The 24,448-nt window shown below is 45.4% G+C and overlaps 1 protein-coding gene across 1 annotated transcript in view; it reads right to left on the bottom strand.

Annotated features, from left to right (window-relative positions):
* SV2A (synaptic vesicle glycoprotein 2A) overlaps positions 1–24,448 on the bottom strand; it is a 187,088-nt gene that overhangs the window by 5,447 nt on the left and 157,193 nt on the right. Inside the window, exons 9-12 of the mRNA XM_077259019.1 lie at positions 18,322–18,486; positions 17,561–17,694; positions 15,769–15,975; positions 14,894–15,053 (exon numbers count right to left, since the gene is read on the bottom strand). Of these exons, the coding sequence (XP_077115134.1) occupies positions 14,894–15,053; positions 15,769–15,975; positions 17,561–17,694; positions 18,322–18,486 (666 nt within the window). The remainder of the gene's footprint in view (positions 1–14,893; positions 15,054–15,768; positions 15,976–17,560; positions 17,695–18,321; positions 18,487–24,448) is intronic.

Raw genomic sequence — 24,448 nt, 5'->3', positions numbered from 1 at the left:
GTGGCCCGACGGAAGCCTCTCCTCAGTGCAAGACATGTGAAAGCCTGCATAGAGTTTGCTAAAAAAAAAAACACATGAAGGACTCACAGACTATGAGAAATAAGATTTTCTGGTCTGATAAGACGAAGATAGACCTTTTTTGCGATAATTCTAAGCGGCATGTGTGGAGAAAACCAGGCACTGCACTTCACTTGCCCAATACAATCAGTGAAACGTGGTGGCAGCATCATGCTATGGGGGTGTTTTTCAGCTGGGACAGGACGACTGGTTGCCATTGAAGTAAACCTGAATGCGGCCAAGTACAGAGATATCCTGGATGAAAACCTATTTCAGAGTGCTCTGGACCGCAGACTCGGCCGAAGGTTCACCTTCCAACAAGACAATGACCCTAAGCACACGGCTAAAATAACAAAGAAGTGGCTTCAGAACAACTCTGTGACCATTCTTGACTGGCCCAGCCAGAGCCCTGACCTAAACCTAATTGAGCATCTCTGGAGAGACCTGAAAATGGCTGTCCACCAACGTTCACCATCCAACCTGATGGAACTGGAGAGGATCTGCAAGGAAGAATGGCAGAGGATCCCCAAATCCAGGTGTGAAAAACTTGTTGCATCATTCCCAAGAAGACTCATGGCTGTACTAGCTGAAAAGGATGCTTCTACTCAGTACTGAGCAAAGGGTCTGAACACTTATGACCGTGATATTTCAGTTTTTCTTTTTTAAGAAATTTGCAAAAATGTCTGCATTTATGTTTTTTTCAGTCAAGACGGGATGCAGAGTGTACATTAATGAGAAAAAAATGAACTTTTGTGAATTTACCAAATGGCTGCAATGAAACAGAGTGAAAAATTTAAAGGGGTCTGAATACTTTCCGTTCCCACTGTACATTGTAGATAACACAGGATTCAATAGTTACAATAGGTGATGTCACAGCTCACCTCCTCCTCCTGTACAATGACTGATAACACAGGATCCAATATTCACAATAGGTGATGTCATAGCTCACCTTCTCCACTCCTGTTCAATGACTGATAACTCATCCAAATACAGTAGATAACACAGGAGCCAGCAATCACAATAGGTGATGTCACAGCTCACCTCCTCCTCCTGTACAAAGCTTGATAACACCTCTATGTTCATTAGATAACACAAGATCCACCAAACACAATAGGCTATACCACAGTTCCCCCTTCACAATGACTTATGCACATGCTCATTAGATGCTCCAATCCAAAAGATAGGGGTGGAGTCTTTCTAAAGCTGCTAATATACATGCACATTTTCTGAAGCAACGGGAAGTATCAGTGTAAAATAACCCTTTTGGCCAGTGTGAAAATTGCAACATTTCTAATTTATTCCTAATACAAATCAAGATAGGATAAATAATTTAAAAAATAATAATAAAATTAAAAATAAGAGTAAGAATTTTCAGATGACACATTCCCTTGAGAAATTTAATTTCTCCAATGGATGTTTTTACAACATTATTATTATTATTTATTTATTTATTTATATAGCACCATTAATTCCATTGTGCTGTACATGAGAAAGGGGTTACATACAGAGTTAAGGTACCTTCACACTAAGCGACGCTGCAGCGATATCGACAACGATGCCGATCGCTGCAGCGTCGCTGTGTGGTCGCTGGAGAGCTGTCACACAGACAGCTCTCCAGCGACCAACTATGCCGAAGTCCCCGGGTAACCAGGGTAAACATCGGGTTGCTAAGCGCAGGGCCGCGCTTAGTAACCCGATGTTTACCCTGGTTACCAGTATTAATGTAAAAAAACAAACATACATACTTACATTCGCGTCCCCCGGCGTCCGCTTCCCTGCACTGTGTAAGCGCCGGCAGTAGCAGGGCACAGCGGTGACGTCACCGCTGTGCTTTGCTTTACGGCCGGCACTGACACATTCAGTGCAGGAAGTTCTGAGCAGCAGCGTGGACGCCGGGGGACGTGACAGACATCAGAGGGTGAGTATGTACTGTTTTTTTTTTTACTTTTACAATGGTAACCAGGGCAAATATCGGGTTACTAAGCGCGGCCCTGCGCTTAGTAACCCGATGTTTACCCTGGTTACCATTGTAAAACATCGCTGGCATCGTTGCTTTTGGTGTCAAACACAACGATACACGCCGATCTGACGACCAAATAAAGTTCTGAACTTTCAGCAACGACCAGCGATATCACAGCAGGATCCTGATCGCTGCTGCGTGTCAAACACAACGATATCGCTATCCAGGACGCTGCAACGTCACGGATCGCTGTCGTTATCGCTGCAAAGTCGCCTAGTGTGAAGGTACCTTTATAGATATTGTTTACAGTAAACAAGTATACAATGACAGAGGGGAGAGGACCCTGTCCTTGCGGACTTACATGTTTTGCTTTCAGTGCCCCCTTTAAAAATGAATTTCCCTTTAAGCACTGAGACATAGATGTTCTCCTGCTGACTTATCTCTGAAGTAAATGACCCTCCAACACTATTCACAGGTCACAGATTAATGGTTGTTCCTGTTGTGCATTTTAGACAGTCACAAGGCTGCAGACTTCATACAAGTGTTATATTATTAAAGGGGATGTCCAGTATTAGAAAGAGATATAGCTGCCTTTTTCCCAAAACAGTGCCACCTCTGTCAACAGGTTGTTTATGGCATTGCAGCTTTCCACCTTTCACTTCAATGCCAGGTACATCCTCTAGAGAGGTGGCACTTTTTAAAAAGAAGGCAACCATGTTTATCTAACTTACAGAATGGAGAATCCAAAAACTGGAGGCTATTTCACTTTGCAACCTATCCTAAATAGTGGCATATGGTCAGCAAGTAATGGGAACTGTGCTTTGGCAGGCTATGACTGCCTTTTAATTTTTATTTCATAAATCTATAGTACACATTTTATTGCAAAAATCTGCTTCTTGCTCATCCTAGATTGATTTTTGAATCTCAATTAGCGGTAAATTCTGTATTCAGTGAAGACAAATTTTCACATTGCTGAGACAGGAGATGACAGTTGGTGCTTATAAAATTCTACAGAAAAGGGAGAAGATGGAGGCAGATACAAAAAGAGGAGGAGGTAGTGGCAGATACTGACTGAGGGGAGGAGCTAGAGGCAGATACAGACTGAGGAGGAGAAGCTGGAGGCAGATACAGACTGAGGAGAAGGAGCTGAAGGCAGATAAAGACTGAGGGGGAGGAGCTGAAGACAGATACAGACTGAGGAGGAGGAGCTAGAGGTAGATACAGACTGAGGGGGAGGAGCTGGAGGCATACAGACTGAGGGGGGAGGAGCTGGAGGCAGATTCAGACTGAGGGGGAGGAGCTGGAGGCAAATACAGACTGAGGGGGGAGCTAGAGGTAGATACAGACTGAGGGGGAGGAGCTGGAAGCAGATACAGACTGAGGGGGAGGAGCTGGAGGCAGATTCAGACTGAGGGGGAGGAGCTGGAGGCAAATACAGACAGGGGGAGGAGCTGGAGGCAGATTCAGACTGAGGGGGAGGAGCTGGAGGCAGATACAGACTGAGGGGGAGGAGTTGGAGGCAGATACAGACTGAGGGGGAGGAGCTGGAGGCAGATTCAGACTGAGGGGGAGGAGCTGGAGGCAAATACAGACTGAGGGGGGAGCTGGAGGTAGATACAGACTGAGGGGGAGGAGCTGGAGGCAGATACATACTGAGGGGGAGGAGCTGGGGGCAGATACAGACTGAGGGGGAGGAGTTGGAGGCAGATACAGACTGAGAGGGAGGAGCTGTAGGCAGATACAGACTGAAGGGAGGAGCTGGAAGTAGATACAGACTGAGGGAGAGGAACTGGAGGCAGATCCACACTGAGAAGGAGGAGCTGGAGGCAAATACAGACTGAGGGGGGAGCTGAAAGTAGATACAGACTGAGGGGAGGAGCTGGAGGCAGATACAGACTGTGGGGGAGGAGCTGGAGGCAGATACAGACTGACGGGAGGAGCTGGAGGCAGATACAGACTGAGGGGAGGAGCTAGAGGCAGATACAGACTGAGGGGGAGAAGCTGGAGGCAGATACAGACTGAGGGGGAGAAGCTAGAGGCAGATAGACTGAGGGTGAGGAGCTGGAGGCAGATGCATACTGAAGAGGACCAGGAGGCAGATAAAGACTGAGGGGGAGGAGCTGGAGGCAGATACAGACTGAGGGGAGGAGCTAGAGGCAGATACAGACTGAGGAGGAGGACCAGGAGGCAGATAAAGACTGAGGGGGAGGAGCTGGAGGCAGATACAGACTGAGGGGAGGAGCTGGAGGCAGATACAGGCTGAGGGGAGGAGCTGGAGGCAGATACAGACTGAGAGGGGAGCTGGAGGCAGATACAGACTGAGGGGGAGGAGCTGGAGGCAGATACAGACTGAGGGGAGGAGCTAGAGGCAGATACAGACTGAGGAGGACCAGGAGGCAGATAAAGACTGAGGGGGAGGAGCTGGAGGCAGATACAGACTGAGGGGAGGAGCTGGAGGCAGATACAGGCTGAGGGGAGGAGCTGGAGGCAGATACAGACTGAGGGGGAGGAGCTGGAGGAAGATACAGACTGAGGGGAGGAGCTGCAGGCAGATACAGACTGGGGAGGAGCTTGAGGCAGATACAGACTGAGGGGGAGGAGCTGAAGGCAGATACAGACTGAGGGGGAAGCTGGAGGCAGATACAGACTGAGGAGGAGGAGCTGGAGGCAGATACAGACAGGGGAGGAGCTGGAGGTAGATACAGACTGAGGGGAGGAACTGGAGGCAGATACAGACTGAGGGGGAGGAGCTGAAGGCAGATACAGACTGAGGGGGAGGAGCTGGAGGCATACAGACTGAGGGGGAGGAGCTGGAGGCAAATACAGACTGAGGGGGGAGCTAGAGGCAGATACAGACTGAGGGGGAGGAGCTGGAGGCAGATACAGACTGAGGGGGAGGAGCTGGAGGCAGATACAGACTGAGGGGGAGGAGTTGGAGGCAGATACAGACTGAGGGGGAGCTGTTGGCAGATACAGACTGAGGGGAGGAGCTGGGGGCAGATACAGACTGAGGGGAGGAGCTGGGGGCAGATACAGACTGAGGGGGAGGAGCTGGAGGCAGATACAGACTGAGGGGAGGAGCTGGAGGCAGATACAGATTAAGGGGGAGGAGCTGGAGGCAGATACAGACTGAGGGGAGGAGCTGGAGGCAGATACAGACTGAGGGGGAGGAGCTGGAGGTAGAAACAGACTGAGGGGGAGGAGCTGGAGGTAGATACAGACTGAGGGGGAAGAGCTGGAAGCAGATAGACTAGGGGAGGAGCTAGAGCATAAATATTCATAGAGGGAGGAACTAGAGTTATACACTGACTGAGGGGAGGAGCTGGAGGCAAATGCAGACTGAGGGGGGAGCTGGAGGTAGATACAGACTGAGGGGGTAGCTGGAGGTAGATACAGACTGAGGGGAAGGAGCTGGAGGCAGATACAGACTGAGGGGAAAGAGTTGGAAGCAGACAGACTAGGGGGAGGAGCTAGATGCATAACTATTCATAGAGGGAGGAGCTAGATTCATACACTGACTGAGGGGAGGAGCTGGAGGCAAATACAGACTGAGGGGGAGGAGCTGGAGGCAAATACAGACTGAGGAGGAGGCTCGCGGTGGACGCACCCAGCACTGATTCACACATGGGTATGCACTTTGGAATAGCTAATCCTTTTCTTGATTAACATTGGGCTATGTGCAATATGGGAGGGGGTTTCCAGGTGATGATAGCCAATTCATATTCCTAATTTGGATTGAATCAGGTTCCTTTTGGGGCTATTTTCCCTACCCCTTACATTTCCCAGGACTTATGCATGTTATTGCCCTATTCAAATTAACTAAATGACAAAGTATGTGCGGCATTAGGGTGCACCTATAGACATTTTTATGTGTTTTTTTTTTTTTTATGAATTCTTTATTTAAAGTATTTTTTAACAAACAGGAAAACAATAACAACTTGTTATGCAAATGGTAACCTTTATTTTATGTGTTTTTTGGTTTGCTGTGACTGTCCATCTTGTCATTTACTGATTCTCATCACATACATTTTTGTTTATTATATTTTGGTTTTTAAAATATGAGTTTTTGTATTATATTGTGCCAATAAAATGTGCATATTTTTTATATGATTTTTGCGCTGTCTTGTCTAATATGGGGCCTTATGCTCTGGGAAATTTTGTAGGATTATAAGACTGAGGAGAAGGGCCTGGAGGCTGGTACAGACTGAGGGAGAGGAGCTGGTGGCAGATACATACTGAGGAGGACCTGGAGGCAGCTAAAGACTCTGGGGGAGCTTGTGGCAGATGCAGGCTGATGGGGAGGAGCTGGAGGCAGATATAGACTGAGGGGGAGGAGCTGGAAGCAGATACAGACAAGGGGGAGCTGGAGGCCGATACAAACTGAGGGGGAGGGGCTGGAGGCAGATACAGACTGAGGGGGAGGAGAATGAGACAGATACAGACTGGGGGAGAAGCTAGAGGCAGATAGACTGAGGGGGAGGAGCTTGAGGCAGATATAGACTGAGGGGGAGGAGCTGGAGGCAGATATAGACTGAGGGGGAGGAGCTGGAGGCAGATATAGACTGAGGGGGAGGAGCTGGAGGCAGATGCAGGCTGATGGGGAGAAGCTGGAGGCAGATACAGACTGAGGGGTGGGAGCTGGAGGCATATACAGACTGAGGGGGAGGAGCTGGAGGCAGATACAGACTGAGGGGGAGGAGCTGGAGGCAGATACAGACTGAGGGGGAGGAGCTGGAGGCAGATACAGACTGAGGAGGAGGAGCTGGAGGCAGTTACAGACTGAGGGGGAGGAGAATGAGACAGATACAGACTGAGGGGGAGAAGCTAGAGACAGATAGACTGATGCTGTGTGCATACAGTGTGTTTTTAATGCATTTTTGCATTTTTTTCTGCATGGAAATGGGCCAAACACACTATGGAATCCTTATGCAAGCTAATTCAATGACAATCCTTTAGTGTTTTGCACATGATCAGTAATTTTCCTTGAGTATTTGCAGTGTTTTTTTTTCTGCAGCATGTCATTTCTTTGTGTGTTTCTGCAGTATTTTTCACCCATTGACTTCAACTGAGTCAGTCAAATCCGCATAAAAAATGCAGGTATAAAAATGTTTGCGGATTTCCTGAGTTTCTGTTTGCATTTTACTGGCTTCCTATGGTGTCTCCCACGCTGTCATCTGTGTGAAAGCATGGGAAATACCAGTGCAGAGGTTCTTATCGGTGGTAACACTACTGGCGGTAAGACTGTTGGACAGAGAGCTGCAGGGTCATGCTGTCAGATGTCAGCGTTATCCCGAAGCTGTGACTGCGACACGTGGTAACGCTACCACCGGTAAGACTTGCGGTCAGAGCACTGTGGGGTCATGCTGTCAGATGTCGTGACTGCGACCCACGGTAACGCTACCGCAGACTGTCGGTCAGAGCGCTGTGGGATCATGCTGTCAGATGTCAGAATGTCCCAGCAGCTGTGACTACGACCTGCATCGGTGACCTGCGGCAAAAAGCTTACCGCCGGTCAGCAGGCGTGGACTGATGAGACTACTGCTCCTATCTGGCTGCATCTGCTGTCACTGATAATAATGACATCAGGTGCCACTCATGGGAGATGTAGTATCATCAGCCAGCGCCTGTGCTCACAGTTAAAAAAAAAAAAAAAAAGTAAAATAATCACATACATATTTAAATAAAAACCCATTATACACACCTAACACCAAATCCCCGACGCCCTCGTCTCCTAGAAAAAAATGTAAAATAATAAACCACCATATACTCACCTGTCCGCTGTAGTCCACATAATCTTGAGTGTCCCACGGCGATCTCAAGTGTAGAACAGTACCGCTCTACCCGGCTGCCGGCAACATACTGACAATGGGTAATCGATCCCGCAGTGTGTCACTGAGCTGCCGTGAGAGAGTTCACTGGAGTTCATCAGCTGATCAACTCCACTGCTCTCACGTACGGCACCGCTGCGTGAGAACTTTCTCATTGCAGCTCAGTGATACCCTGTTGGAGCGATTACCTCCTGTCAGTGTATCACCGGCTGTCTTTGATAGCAGTCACATCAGTATCATCGTAGGACATTATGGATTATCTTCTCTGCGGACAGGTGAGGAATATTGTGGTTTATTATTTTATTTTTGTTGCAGGAGACGTTGGCTTTGGTGGATTAGGCGTTTGGTGAGTATGGTTTAACTGAGATTCATTGAAGGAGTCTGTATCATTATTTCAAATAAAGAACTTTATTCTGGGTGTCTGCGTTTTTTATACAATATCACTATGGGGGTAGTAATGGAGAGGTGTCTTATATATGCCTCTCCATTACTAACCTTGGGACTTGATGTCACCTGACAATACAAAAGTGACATCAACCCCACAAATATGAACCCCACTTGCCACCGCTACAGGGCAAGTGGGAAGAGCAAGGTTAAGCGCCAAATTTGGCGCATATAGATGCGCCTTTTCTAGGGTAGCTGAGAGCTGATGTTTTTAGTCTGGGAGGGGCCAATATCCATGACCCCTTCCTAGGCAATTAATATCAGCCCGCGGCTGTCTGCCTAGCCTTTGCTGGTTAGATTTTATAGGGGGACCCTATGTCAATTTTTTTCTGGGGTTCCCCTGTAAATTAGCCAGTAAAGGCTAAGTAAACAGCTGTGAGCTGATATTAGTAGCCTGGAAATTTTTATGGCTATTGGCTCCTTCCCAGAATATTAACATCAGCCATCGGCTTTCCCTCTGCTAGTTATTAAAATTACGCAGGAGCCCACACAATTTTTTTCATTTTTTTCCTTTAAAATTAACAATTGATATCTGGTTACAGACTATGTACGTTGGTTCTGTTAATGCTCCTACATTGGCTGGTGTTTACTTATCGGCTTAGTAATGAGGGTGTCGGGCTGACACCTTTTCATTACTAAAGGCTGAGTCACACATAACGATATCGTTAACGATATCGTTGCAACATCACGCTTTTGGTGACGTAGCAACGATCCCGCTAACGATCTCGTTATGTGTGACAGCGACCAACGATCAGGCCCCTGCTGGGAGATCGTTGGTCATTGGGGAATGATCAGGACCATTTTTGGTCGCTGATCACCCGCTGTCATCGCTGGATCGGCGTGTGTGAGGCCGATCCAGCGATGTGTTCACTTGTGGCCAGGGTAAATATCAGGTTACTAAGTGCAGGGCCACGCTTAGTAACCCGATATTTACCCTGGTTACCATTGTAAAAGTAAAAAAAAAAACAGTACATACTCACATTCTGATGTCTGTCACGTCCCTTGGCGTCCACAGGGTTAAAACTGCTTTCGGCAGGAGCGCTGCTAATGCACGTGTAGCGCCCCCACTGCCGCAGGGCCGAGGGGTACCCGGTACCGGGCCTCTGAGTCTCTGCTCTGGGGTTGTCACGGTGGCTAGGCCCGGTCCGTGACCATGCTGAGGGGCGTACAGTGATAGATATGATGGATGGATGATATTAGTGATGCTGTAGTGGTGCAGTGCAGTAAATAACGAAGACACCAGGTTGCAGTCTCTTTACCTCTTTACTGAAGATCTCTGGGTCCTCAGTCCAGAACACGGTTCACCAGGCCGCGTAAGTCCGGCCGGTCCAATGGCACCTCCAGAGTTCTCTTCACAGGTGGAAATCTGTGCCTTCCTTCTAGCGCTATGTGTTGTGGTCCTTCCCTGCTGTGCTTACAGAAAGTCCCCACAACTGTTGTGTCTGTTTCTTAAGTTCCCTCACAACTCGATTAGATGATGTTCTGCTAATCCTCCGTCCCTCCCTGATGTTCTGGTTGGGACGGCACCCGTTTGACGGGTAGGCTCGGAGCTCTTCCGGGACCCTAGAGTCGCCCCTCTCCACAAGTTGCCCCCCAAGACTGCATAGGTGATTTAAGTTAGACAGCCCGCCTTAGACTGACTGTCCTGCCGCTGTTTAGAGTATTGCTTGAAGCTGGATGTTGTAATACTCCCTCGGCGTTCCGGCCACCGGTAGTGCGCCTCAGTAGGATGTTGCCTCGATCTTACAGCACGACTCCTACTGGTATTTCTCCTCTTGCTTTGATCTCGTTTCTCACTCAGCACAATCTATCTCGCTTCTAATCCTTCCTTGGGCACCGCCGCTATCCTGAGCAGGCACGGTCCCGTTACGTTCGCTCAAGTTGCCAAGCCTCTGTCAGGATCCCACCCCTGACAGAGACCCTACTGAATCTTCTCCCACAACACCCTCTGCCACAAGGTGTTGCCTGGTTCCAACCCAGTCAGCTTTCTGATCTAACTTCCTGCCTGACCCCCAGTTTACCCACTATGGTGGGGAGTTGGTTAGTGAATAGCACCCTTAGCTCCCCCCGGAGGCCCGACTGTGAAATGTATTGGTGTCTGTGATACCTGGTCAGATGAACTCCTTCAGTGCCATCAGACGTACCATAGCTCCCCTTAGTGGCGGAGCCACAGTACTGCAACGACCAGGACTCTGGGGCGCTGCACTCCCCCCTGGTTAAACACAGTACTCCGGGACTGAGAAGAAAACAACAATACAGGTTAGCAAAAAGACATACAATTTTTGTGAGTGCAATAACAGTAAGCATATTTAAACAGGCTTCCCTTTATGGGAGGTAAGGACACTTGAACATTACAAACATGGTTAAATATCATAGCAACATGCTATAAATAACTTTCTTTTACCCAACCGGGTATTCTACTAAGTGCAAAATTGTTGAACAATAATTTAACATCGCCTTTAAGGATGTACACTCTGAATCCGCTAAAGACCTTCTTATAATCACATTATAAGGTAATTTAACTTTTACATTCTCCTTCTTTAAATCGGCAAGACCGCCTGTCCTAACGGCACCAGACCTACTGCCTTTCCTTTCTTACAGGACCGCTCCTTTCAGCCCGAGCCTTCTGTCTTTTCAACTACTATACACAGTATAGAACATAACATTACTTTCAGTTTAAGAACACCGAGCCATCTCTACATGACTCCTAGGAGGACTCAGGGTTCACCTTCTATCCTCATTATCTATCAACATTATCAAACATTTTCTATAGAACATTAAACCTTCTCATTATCTTTCCCACTAACATGCACGCTGGACACCACGTCTACCCCTACGGGCCCACTGCATCCTTCTTCTAGCTTTCACTTTCTTTCAGGGAACATCATCAGCATTTCTTTACAATTAACTAATTGGATACATGTAACTTTCTCACACGAACATTATCATCACGTTCTCTTCATCAAAACATTATTGCTATCTCTCAGTCTTGAAGCAATACTATTCTCTTAAGTGCAACACATGAACATCCCCTTTAAGAGGGGACCAAGTCTCTATGAGGTAGCATATCTTCTTCAGCTACCAGTCCATACTCAGCAAAGGCTCCGGTGTGGTATCTTCACAAAGAGTCCTTCTTTAAGTAAAACCAGTAGGGAGCACCTTTAAGAAGGTGCAAACTATTTACAAGCAGTTTGTATCATGCACTGTTCATGATCCAGCAGTTCTTTTCAACATGGGTGAACAAAAAGCAAACAGGAAAACAAAAGCAAAAATAAAAGGCAATAGGGATCCCGGGTAAACAAAGGGATCCCTTTAAGAATAACCCTAGTCGGGTTTAAAGCAGCAAAAGCAGGGAAACAAACAGTTAACTATTTACATGTTCAGGTTTCCGAGGTTTAGTTGGACGGCTTCCAGGGCTGCACCTGGCACTTAACCCTTCTTGGCCTGGGAAAAGTGAGGTCCAGGGTTACACCCAGTGCTGGACAAACGCCGTTAATCCGTCTTTCATGTACGGTAAAATCATGCGCAGCGATGGAGGTCTGCGCAGCTTGAGTATGGGCATTTGCTGCAGCAGAGATAGCGGCTGCTGCAAGATCAGTCACTGGAATGGAGTCAGCAGTTGTGGCACTAGCAGTCACTGGAGTGGTGTCGGTCGTCAGGGCAGGGTCGTCCTTCATACCTGCTTCAGATGCGGTCCCTCCGGTGCCGGTCTGCTCTGCCTCCGCTGGGGTCTGGAATGCTGGTTGCAGGGCCTGGCGCTGCGGCGTTGTCATCTCCGTTTGCAGCATCTCGCTTTCCGGCAGGGCCTTGCTTTCTGGCTTCGGAGCACTGGAACTTCTTTCTTGCTCCGGACCAGGCGAGGCTGCCGACAGACGTCTGGCGAGGCTCCCGATGAGGGTCTTCTTCCACCCGGCCTCAGTGCTCAGCTGCGTCTGCAGGAGTTGGTGGATCAGCTCGTCTGCTCCGGTCTGCAGGAGGTCAGCGCCAACTGTGGAGGTCTGGCTGCGGTGCCTCTCCGGGTAGCTGGGGGAGTCCTCGGCTCTGACCCCACGCTCCGGCTCCGGGCGGCTGGCCATGGCGTCCTCCATGTCACTGACTCCTTCTTCCTGGTCCTTTTCCCGCTCTCTCCTTCGTGGGCGGTTTCGCTTTCGTTGTCTCCGCCCCCCATTGAGGATCTGTAGGCGGATCTCGGCTGCTGATGGACACGTCCTCAAGGGGCAGAAATATTTAGACTGGGCGGCCATTGTCTTTCGCGCTCTCCAGCTTGTCTACGCCCACTCCACGCCCTTCTTCTTCTCCTGCTCTCTCCTTAGCGCTGTAATGGCGGCGGTTTTGGCGGGAACTTCTGGCGGCAAGTGGCAATACACAGTCTTTGCAATAAAGTACAGTCCAAGCACAACAAATCACAATTCCAAGGCACACATGACCTGATTCTTCAGGCTTAAGTAGATCCTGTTCGTGACGCCAAGTTGTAGCGCCCCCACTGCCGCAGGGCCGAGGGGTACCCGGTACCGGGCCTCTGAGTCTCTGCTCTGGGGTTGTCACGGTGGCTAGGCCCGGTCCGTGACCCTGCTGAGGGGCGTACAGTGATAGATATGATGGATGGATGATATTAGTGATGCTGTAGTGGTGCGGTGCAGTAAATAACGAAGACACCAGGTTGCAGTCTCTTTACCTCTTTACTGAAGATCTCTGGGTCCTCAGTCCAGAACACGGTTCACCAGGCCGCGCAAGTTCGGCCGGTCCAATGGCACCTCCAGAGTTCTCTTCACAGGTGGAAATCTGTGCCTTCCTTCTAGCGCTATGTGTTGTGGTCCTTCCCTGCTGTGCTTACAGAAAGTCCCCACAACTGTTGTGTCTGTTTCTTAAGTTCCCTCACAACTCGATTAGATGATGTTCTGCTAATCCTCCGTCCCTCCCTGATGTTCTGGTTGGGACGGCACCCGTTTGACGGGTAGGCTCGGAGCTCTTCCGGGACCCTAGAGTCGCCCCTCTCCACAAGTTGCCCCCCAAGACTGCATAGGTGATTTAAGTTAGACAGCCCGCCTTAGACTGACTGTCCTGCCGCTGTTTAGAGTATTGCTTGAAGCTGGATGTTGTAATACTCCCTCGGCGTTCCGGCCACCGGTAGTGCGCCTCAGTAGGATGTTGCCTCGATCTTACAGCACGACTCCTACTGGTATTTCTCCTCTTGCTTTGATCTCGTTTCTCACTCAGCACAATCTATCTCGCTTCTAATCCTTCCTTGGGCACCGCCGCTATCCTGAGCAGGCACGGTCCCGTTACGTTCGCTCAAGTTGCCAAGCCTCTGTCAGGATCCCACCCCTGACAGAGACCCTACTGAATCTTCTCCCACAACACCCTCTGCCACAAGGTGTTGCCTGGTTCCAACCCAGTCAGCTTTCTGATCTAACTTCCTGCCTGACCCCCAGTTTACCCACTATGGTGGGGAGTGGCCTAGTGAATAGCACCCTTAGCTCCCCCCGGAGGCCCGACTGTGAAATGTATTGGTGTCTGTGATACCTGGTCAGATGAACTCCTTCAGTGCCATCAGACGTACCATAGCTCCCCTTAGTGGCGGAGCCACAGTACTGCAACGACCAGGACTCTGGGGCGCTGCACACGCGCTCCGGCCGAGAGCTTCCCTGCACTGACTGTGTCAGCGCCGGCCGTAAAGCAGAGCACAGCGGTGACGTCACCGCTGTTACTGCCGGCGCTGACACATTCAGTGCAGGGAAGCTCTCGGCAGCAGCGCGTGCATTAGCTGCGCTTTTGCCGAAAGCAGTTTTAACCCTGTGGACGCCGGCGGGGACGTGACACACATCAGAATGTGAGTATGTAGTGTTTTTTTTTTTTTTACTTTTACAATGGTAACCAGGGTAAATATCCGGTTACTAAGCGCGGCCCTGCACTTAGTAACCCGATGTTTACCCTGGTTACCCGGGTGCTGCAGGGGGACTTTGGCATCGTTGAAGACAGTTTCAACGATGCTGAAGTCGTTCCCCTGATCGTTGGTCGCTGGAGAGAGCTGTCTGTGTGACAGCTCCCCAGCGACCACACAACGACTTACCAACGATCACGACCAGGTCGTATCGCTGGTCGTGATCGTTGGTAAGTCGTTTAGTGTGACTCCAGCTTGGGCCTAGAGCTAGTTGTCAATGACAGTTGTTGACATCAAGCCCTAATCCCATTACCCTGATGCTATGGCATCAGCATGAAAAAGGAGGTGTTGAACCAGGAAAATACATCACTAAACTTTTTTTAATATCTTTAGCTAAAAAAAGCCTACATTGTCGTACAATAACGCATGCAAAATGCATACAAAAAACACATACAAAAACGCGCGTTTTTCCTGCCAAGAGATGCAGAAACCTTGCAGAAATCACCTCAAGCTAATACTCAACGTGTGCACGTAGCCTGAAGGGAATGGGTTGAATGCTCTAGCAAATTCTCCTGAAATGACAGTTATAGTTCTCCATAGAACTTCATGAGCACCAACTACCCTCTCCTATCTTAGTAATAGGAAAATCTCTATTCAATGAAGACATATTTTACCCGTGAATTGAGAATGAATATCAGTTTAGGAGAAAGAAGAGCCATTTACCTTTTGTCTGAAGGGTAAAGCTCCACCGTCAGGACATCCAAAGCATTCCAAGATGCAATACTGACTCCACCGAAGAGGCAGAGGAGCGCAATCATGGCCGATTCACTGTTCCCGAAGAACAGGAAGAAGCAGCTAATGCACGACATGACACTGGAACCAGCTGGGAACATAGACAAAGAAGTCAGTTATGTATTTCATCAGTAGGTAGGCTTCCATCACAAGATTAATTTAAGCATAATTAATAGAAAAAAATGCTTTCTTATAAAACAGCACCACATTTGTCCACAGGTGAAATGTAGTATTGCAGGTCATCGCCGTTCACTTCACTGGAGCTGAGTTCCAATAGAACCGAGCTGTAATTTGCAATGTCACTATTTCTCTTACACTATAATAGATGTCCGATGAAACCAATTCATACGGTTTTTGTCGCTTTACTACTTTATTTTGTAAATTGCTTTGTGTCATCCTATTTGAAATGTGAGATGTATTGGAAAGGGTTAATTTAAAGGTTTGAGCTTGTTTCGACCACTTTCATATTCTTAGTTTCAGTGTTCATTTAGTTTTTTTTGGGGGGAAGGGAGGAGGCACCAGAGGTACCAGAACAAGTCCAACAGGACATGAGGAAGGCCAGTGCCCATCTTAGTTAACCGCCTGTATACAGGTGCTTCTCACAAAATTAGAATATCATCAAAAAGTTAATTTATTGCCACCCGGTAACACCGCTATGTGGGAATGGAAAACCGGCCATCATCAAGAGGTTGGCCAACATGGACACCCAATTCAATACAAGTAAGAAGCCCAAATGTTAATGATTATCAAAAATAAAAAGAAAGATCTACAACTAACTCCTTTTGTCAGAGCACTTGGCATCTTACCCAGCATCCGAAGACGCCCAATCTTGTCCATCAGTAGGGCGGAGACAATATTGCCAGGTAAAACCGCCAAAGTCCCCAAGAAACTCACAAAGTAGATCATGTAAGCATTATTAATGTCATCACTAAAGTCGAGCTGGCATCCCTCCTTGCTGTGTAGGAATGTGCTGTTAATAATCCGACTATTGATGAACTTATAGTCAAACAGGTCTGAAAATCAATAGCAACAGTGATTATTACAGGGATGGAGTGAGTGTTACAGCAGTTATATTCTTGTACATAGGAGCAGTATTATAGTAGTTATATTCTTGTACATAGGAGCAGTATTATAGTAGTTATATTCTTATACATAGGGGGCAGTATTATAGCAGTTATATTCTTGTACATAGGGGCAGTATTATAGGAGTTATATTCTTGTACATAGAGGGCAGTATTATAGTAGTTATATTCTTGTACATAGGAACAGTATTATAGTAGTTATATTTTTGTACATAGGGGCAGTATTATAGTAGTTATATTCTTGTACATAGGAGCAGTATTATAGTAGTTATATTCTTGTACAGAGGAGCAGTATTATAGTAGTTATATTCTTGTACATAGGAGCAGTATTATAGTAGTTATATTCTTGCACATAGGGGCAGTATTATAGTAGTTATATTCTTGTACATAGGGGGCAGTATTATAGTAGTTATATTCTTGTACATAGGAGCAGTATTATAGTAGTTATATTCTTGCACATAGGAACAGTATTATTGTAGTTATATTTTTGTACATAGGGGCAGTATTATAGTAGTTATATTCTTGTACATAGGAGCAGTATTATAGTAGTTATATTCTTGTACATAGGGGCAGTATTATAGTGGTTATATTCTTGTACATAGGAGCAGTATTATAGTAGTTATATTCTTGTACATAGGAGCAGTATTATAGTAGTTATATTCTTGTACATAGGGGGCAGTATTATAGTAGTTATATTCTTGTACATAGGAGCAGTATTATAGTAGTTATATTCTTGTACATAGGAACAGTATTATAGTAGTTATATTCTTGTACATAGGAGCAGTATTATAGTAGTTATATTCTTGCACATAGGGGACAGTATTATAATAGTTATATTCTTGCACATAGGGAGCAGTATTATAGTAATTATATTCTTGTACATAAGGACAGTATTATAGTAGTTATATTCTTGTACACAGGAGTAGTATTATAGTAGTTATATTCTTGTACATAAGGGCAGTATTATAGTAGTTATATTCTTGTACATAGGAGCAGTATTATAGTAGTTATATTCTTGCACATAGGGGACAGTATTATAATAGTTATATTCTTGCACATAGGGAGCAGTATTATAGTAATTATATTCTTGTACATAGGGACAGTATTATAGTAGTTATATTCTTGTACATATGGGGCAGTATTAGAGTAGTTATATTCTTGTACATAGGAGCAGTATTATAGTAGTTATATTCTTGTACATAGGTTGCAGTATTATAGTAGTTATATTCTTGTACATAGGATCATTATTATAGTAGTTATATTTCTGTACATAGGGGCAGTATTATAGTTGATATATTCTTGTACATAGGGGGCAGTATTATAGTAGTTATTGGGATATACGGCCTCCTCTGAGAGAAAATAGGGTTCTGTATGAACTTTTTCACTGGTTAGTTTTTATTACAATATTCTTTAAACATCATGTTTGCCGAGATTATGCATATTTGTGTATTTACATGTACAGCTTTTTAACTGTAAAGAAACACCAGAAGCGTCTTGAGAAATGAGATTTTATCACCTGTGTTGTAGAACATAGTGGAGATAAATGTGCAGTTCTTGAAGAAAGTGTTACTGGATGTGATATCTTCAAAGTAACAGTCTTTGAATAAAGAATCTTCAAATATAACAGACTTCAGCTTCAGTCCGATGAATCTTTTGAGACAAAAACAAGAGGTGTAATTATTTTAGGTCTCGGTATAAAGTCTACAAGAAAAGGTTGGAAATATCAGAAGTAAAGCATTCCAGTTCTGACCTTCCCAAGAATAACAAAATAATATTGCCTAGCTCGTGCTGAAGGACAGACCTCTGCAGATGGGTGCCTTTAGTGGCACAGTGGGGATGAATATCAAGGGTATTGTGCCTAATTCACTTTCCAACTTGTTTCCAAAGAAAACAACCTGTTTTAACATTTCTATTCAATAATTTTTGGATTTTAGAAAGGAAGCAAGGTTCCATATTCATAAACATTGTAGTAGAGGTTCACAGGGGAAGTCTCCTGCTGCAGCCAGTTGTCTAACTGCCACACACAGGACAGTGAGGAAGAGAGAGGAGGCATGGCTGATCTCCTGGGGCACATAAGAAAGGCTTCTTCATTATTTTTGTGGTTTTGATTGTAGTATGAGACAAAATAGGATCAAATGAAAGGAGAAGAAAAAGGCAGAAAGTGATGAGACGTCGCTTGGTGACCTGTAGCAAAAGTACTAAATTTCCACCTCTTTTCTGTGTTTTGATGTTGATGCACCTTAGTACATGAATAACGAGAGCATTGCTTTCTCTTACTTGTCGTTTTGGTATTCGCCATTTTTGTGGACTTGGTTTTCGAGAGTGAAATTAAAGTTGAAGCTGATCACCCTCTCATTGGAGAAATATTTGGTGCGGGAGGCGTAGTCGATGTTCTGAAGGTGTTTGATCATGTCTGGGAACCAAACCGTCAGTCCATAGTAGCTGAAGAAAAGAACAAAGAGAAGTGTTAAAAAGAAAAATAATCACCTCTGCCTTCCAGAAGTACAGAAACCCTGATCTAATTTTTGTAGATTCCTCTACGAGAATGACTGGTATTGTCACCCACCAGTCCATGGAAGTCCAAGTGTTGCATACTAATGTCCACCAAGTACCAAGTGCTGGTGAGAGAAGCCAAGAGTTTTTGAGGTTGAGATATGGACAAGCGTAAACAAGGAAACTTAGTTTGAAATGAATAGGTGAGGGATGAGAACGATGTGCTATCAGTTGTAGCTTTACAATGTTTGGAGCTCTGGGATACGTCATCTATCTGAAGTTTCAGAAGAGATTTTCATTTACAATCACCACATCTTCTATCAAAAAGGCTTTCAGATTTTTGTGGGAAATTGGGAGTAATGTTTCTGGGACGAAGTTACTCTGAGGAGGAGATATTCTAAGGAGGGGGTTATTTTAGGTTGGTGTTATTCTAGAGTGATGGTATATGGGGTGGTGCTACTTACAAGAAGAGTGGAATTATTCCATGATGGAATTTTTCCAGCTCTCCAAAAGGGGATTTTCTCCAGCATCAAAGGGAAGTAGTGAAAACTTAGCCTTTCATCACATATGATAAAAGAAAGTGGGAGAATGTGCATTTAAAAAAAAACAAAAAAACAACCTTGCGTGTTTCGGGTAGAAAAACACTTAACCATAGCTGCAGCATAAGCATTATGTTTGTGTTTTTAATATGTGTAAATTCTTCCAATTGTTTTTTATCCTATATGATTAAAGGCTCAGTTTAAAACTTCCTTTTCTTGGAGGACATCTCCTTTTGGACCATTGAGAGCTATTTGACCTGGAAGCCAGACGTGTTCATACTCCGTGCACCACACCCAGACCACAAACTGTCTACCATGGAGGTTTCCTGGGATACTTACAGTTGAAACCAGAAGTTTCCATACACTATATAAAAAGACACCTATGCATGTTTTTCTTAATATCTGACATGAAATCAGAATAAACCTTTCCCGTTTTAGGTCATTTAGGATTCCCATAATTATTAATATCTGCCAAATGCCAGAATAATGAGACAGAGAACGTTTTAAGGCATTTTTATTACTTACTGTAAAGTCAAAAGTTTCCATACATTTCATTAGTATTTGCCACCGTTACCCTTAAACTGAATGACTTGGGTCAAACGTTTGGAATTTCCTTCCACAAGCTTCTCACAATAGTTGGTCGGAATTTGGGCCCATTCATCCTGACAAAACTGGTGTAACCGATCCAGGTTTGCAGGTCGCCTTGCTCGCATCTGCCGTTTCAGCTTTGCCCATAAATTTTCAATAGGATTGAGATCAGAACTTTGTGATGGCCGCTCCAAAACATTGACTTTGTTATCCTTAAGCCACTTGGTTACCATTTTGGCAGTATGCTTCGGGTCATTGTCCATTTGGAAGACCCGTTTCCTCCCAAGCTTTAACTTCCTGGCTGATGTCTTGCGATGTTGCTTCAGTTCTGCCACATAATCATCTTTTCGCATCATGCCATCTATTTTGTGAAATTCACCAGTCCTTCCCGCAGCAAAAGAACCCCACAACATGATGCTGCTACCCCCGTGTTTCACAGTTGGGATGGTGTTCCTAGGCTCATTATACCCAAAATGTTCAATTTTAGTTTCATCAGACCACAGGACATGTCTCCAAAAATTAAGGTCTTAGTTCCTGTGTGCATTTGCAAATATTAATCTGGCTTTTTTTGGTTTCTTTTGGAGTAATGGCTTCTTCCTGGCAGAGTGGCCTTTCAGCCCATGTTGATACAGTACTTGTTTCACTGTGGATATTGACACAATCTTACCAGCTTCCGCCATTATCTTCACAAGGTCTTTTGCTTTTGTCCTTGGGTTGATATGCACATGTCGGACCAAAGCTCGTTCATCTCTGGGAAGCAGAACTAGAGCAGTATGATGGCTGGATATTCCCATCTTGTTTGTACTTGCATACATTTGTTTGTACAGATGAAAGAGGCACCTTCAGGTATCTTGAAATTGTACCCAAGGATGAGCAAGACTTGTGCAAGTCCACAATTCTTTTCCTGATATCTTGGCTTATTTATTTAGACTTCCCCATGAAGCTACACAAAGAAGCAATGTGTTTCAGGTGTGCATTAAAGGGAACCTGTCACCCCCAAAATCGAAGGTGAGCTAAGCCCACCAGCATCAGGTGCTTATCTACAGCATTCTGCAATGCTGTAGATAAGCTCCCGATGTATCCTGAAAGATGAGAAAAAGGGGTTAGATTATACTCACCTGGGCGGGCGGTTCGATCCGATGGGCGTTGCTGTCCTCCCATCTTCTTAGGATGATGGCTCTGGCGCAGGCGTACTTTGTCTGCCCTGTTAGAGGGCAGAGCAAAGTAATGCAGTGCACAGGCGCCGGGCCTCTCTGACCTTTCCCAGCGCACTGCAGTACTTTGCTCTGCCCTCAACAGGGCAAAGTACGCCTGCGCCGGAGCCGCAGCATGAAGACAAGAAGAGGATGTCATTGTAAGAAGATGGGAGGCACCGGACCGAACCGCGACGCCCATCGGACCAGACCGCAGCGGGACCACCCCTGGGTGAGTATAATCTAACCTCTTTTCCTCATCTTTCAGGATACATCGGGGGCTTATCTACAGCATTACAGAATGCTGTAGATAAGCCCATGATGCGGGTGGGCTTACCTCATCCTCGATTTGGGGGTGACAGGTTTCCTTTAAAATACATCCTCAGGTGTGTCTCTAATTAACTCAGAAGCTTCCAAACACATGACATCACCATATGGGCGGTCAAGAATAGTTTAAAGGCATAATAATCTTAGTGTATGTAAACTTTTCACTTTGCCGTAAGTAATAAAATGATTAAAACATTTTCCCTCTAATTATTCTGGCATTTGGCAAATATTAATAATTCTGGTAATCCTAATTGACCTAAAATGGGAAAGGTTTATTCTGATTTCATGTCAGATATTGAGAAAAACATTCATATATGTCTTTTTACGTAGTGTATGGAAACTTCTGGTTTCAACTGTATCTCTAATTCAGTGAGCTGAATTCCCACTTTTTCTGTTTTTAGCATTCTAGGATGGCACTATTCTTGAATGGAGTTACCTATTGTGGAATTATATTTAGTCAAGTTTTTCTAGAGAGGAGTTACGCAAGAATAGTGTTATACTAAGCCGACGTTAATAGTGGTATTCGAGGGTGGAGGTACTTTATAATGAAGTTATTTTAGAGAAGAAGTTTTCTAAGGTGGAAATACCCTAGAGTGGGGTTAGTCTAGAGTGGAGGTATTCTAGAGTGGAGGTATCCTAGAATGGAGGTATCCTAGAGTGGAGTTATTTTAGAGTGGAGGTATCCTAGAGTGGATGTATCAGAGTGGAGTTATTCTAGAGTAGAGTTATTTTAGAGTGGATGTATCAGAGTGGAGTTATTCTAGAGTAGAGTTATTTTAGTGGAGTGGAGGTATTCTCTGGAAGAGTTCTTCTATTCTGGAGTTATTATAAAGGTGGAGCTACTTCAAGGAGGAATAATTCTAGAACTGAGTCATTGGGGCACAATTTTATAAGAATAGTTTTATTCAATGTCGGAGTTATTACAGTAGGTGAACTCATTCTAGGTAACATAAGTTCTTACTTTTGACAGTTCAAGGATGGACAGAAATGATGACTAAATGGTGTAATTGGGATGTTCACAAAAACTGCCACTCATTAAATAAAATGACTACAAATAGGGTGGAGTCATTCCTACTTTCCCAAGTGGCAGGGGTAACAATAGCCGATATGAGAAGCAGGGGAGAGTTTTGTTAGTCCCTATTATAGATGATATAGGCTACTAGTAGGCTACTACTGGCAGTGGATGTTGGCTTAGACCATCTTCTAACGCTGCTGGGTTCGTAGCCCTTTAAGTCACCGTAGGTCTCCCTCTAATAACATTATGACAATAAATAGCCTCTTTAATTATGTGTTCTGTGTTGCCCCCCTGATATCAATAAGCGCCTCACTTTCTGATTCGTCATTCTGTTCCGTCCTTCCAAATATCGTCTTTATAGAGGAAGCACTAACCGCACAAGACGTAATTGTACATTCTCCACTCTCGTTATCTCTCCCGGAGACGATCCACCGGCCTATAACTACATTAGGAAGTCATTTCTGCCTCCTTTAATGTGCAGCCAAGGAATGGCAAGTGGTGACAGGGAACATGGCGTCTTAATTACCTCCCTGACACTTCGATTAATAGTTATCGGGGGGAATCAATCTGGAAGCCTCAGTCCTGCAAATCCAGACATAAACCAAGATACTGTGTATCTAGATCGTGTAGAAGACTGCAATGCCAAGCTAAATAATTATTTTCACTAAATTAGGCCCTTTCTCACAAATAATACTTTTTGTGTATACAGCACCGTGCAGATCCATGTGTCTCCCATAGTCATGGGTTTCACACTCTATCCTATTTTTTGTAAGTTAGCAAGACCCAAACAGGCAAGCAAGGGCAGATGGAAGGACGTAACATGTAACTACAGAGGATGTGTTTTCATGCATAGGAGCTATATACACAAAAATGGAGATTAATATCTATTGGCAAACATGATGTATTGTAGAAAGAAATCATTATAAAAGGTGTTTATCCTGTAGGTACCCTGTATGGATGGTTGAAAGACGTATAGGTTTTGGCAGGATGCCTTGCCACCATCTGAAAACCCAACATCCTACCCTCTCCATGAATTGTCTGACTAACGGGGCCATGAAACTGTGGTGAGCAATGCATTCCTTTTATGGATCCAGGAATGCCCATAAAACATCCACTTTTGGGCAGAATTTGCACAAGCCCTGTCCTTTTTTCAACTCTCAAAGTAAAATTGTCCCAGCAAAATCGAGGGATATATGAGCTCCTTGTACCTAGTACTGCTGTGCACGGCAAAGCCATCATCTTACTAGTGAATGTACCTGGTACCACAGTTCACAACAATGCGGTCGCATTACTAGTAAATGTACCTGGTACTGCAGTTCCCAACAACGCGGTTACCTTACTAGTGATTGCTCCTGGTACTGCTGTTCACAGCAACACTGTCACCTTACTAGTGATTGTTCCTGGCACCGCAGTTCACAACAACGCGGTCACCTTATTAGTGATTCTTCCGGGTACTGCTGTTCACAACAACGCCGTCCCCTTAGTAGTGATTGTACCTGGTACTACAGTTCACAACAACACGGTCACCTTAGTAGTGATTGTACCTGATACTGCTGTTCACAATAATACAGTCACCTTAGTGATTTTACCTGGTACTGCTGTTCATGACAACGCAGTCACCTTATTGTGAACAGCAGTATCAGGTACAATCACTAGTAAGGTGACTGCATTGTCATGAACAGCAGTACCAGGTAAAATCACTAAGGTGACTGCATTATTGTGAACAGCAGTATCAGGTACAATCACTACTAAGGTGACTGCATTGTTGTGAACTGTAGTACCAGGTACAATCACTGCTAAGGTGACCGCGTTGTGAACAGCAGTACCAAGTACAATCACTAGTAAGATGACAGTGTTGTGATCAGCAGAACCAGGTACAATCACCAGTAAGGTGACGGCCTTGCCGTGAACTGCAGTACCAGGTACAATCACTACTAAGGGGACCGCGTTATTGTGAACAGCAGTACCAGGTACATTCACTACTAAGGTGACCGTGTTTCTGTGAACAGCAGTACCAGGAACAATCACTAGTAAGGTGACTGCGTTGTTGTGAACTGTAGTACCAGGTACAATCACTACTAAGGGGACGGCGTTGTTGTGAACAGCAGTACCAGGAAGAATCACTACTAAGGAGACCGCGTTCTCGTGAACAGCAGTACCAGGTAAAATCACTAAGGTGACTGCGTTATTGTGAACAGCAGTATCAGGTACAATCACTAGTAACGCAGTCACCTTAGTGATTTTACCTG

Source organism: Ranitomeya variabilis, chromosome 1 (assembly GCF_051348905.1).
Source record: "Ranitomeya variabilis isolate aRanVar5 chromosome 1, aRanVar5.hap1, whole genome shotgun sequence".
NCBI classification, from domain to species: Eukaryota; Metazoa; Chordata; class Amphibia; order Anura; family Dendrobatidae; genus Ranitomeya; species Ranitomeya variabilis.
Note: the sequence above shows the minus strand (reverse complement) of the source record. Positions and strands in the feature narration are given on the sequence as shown.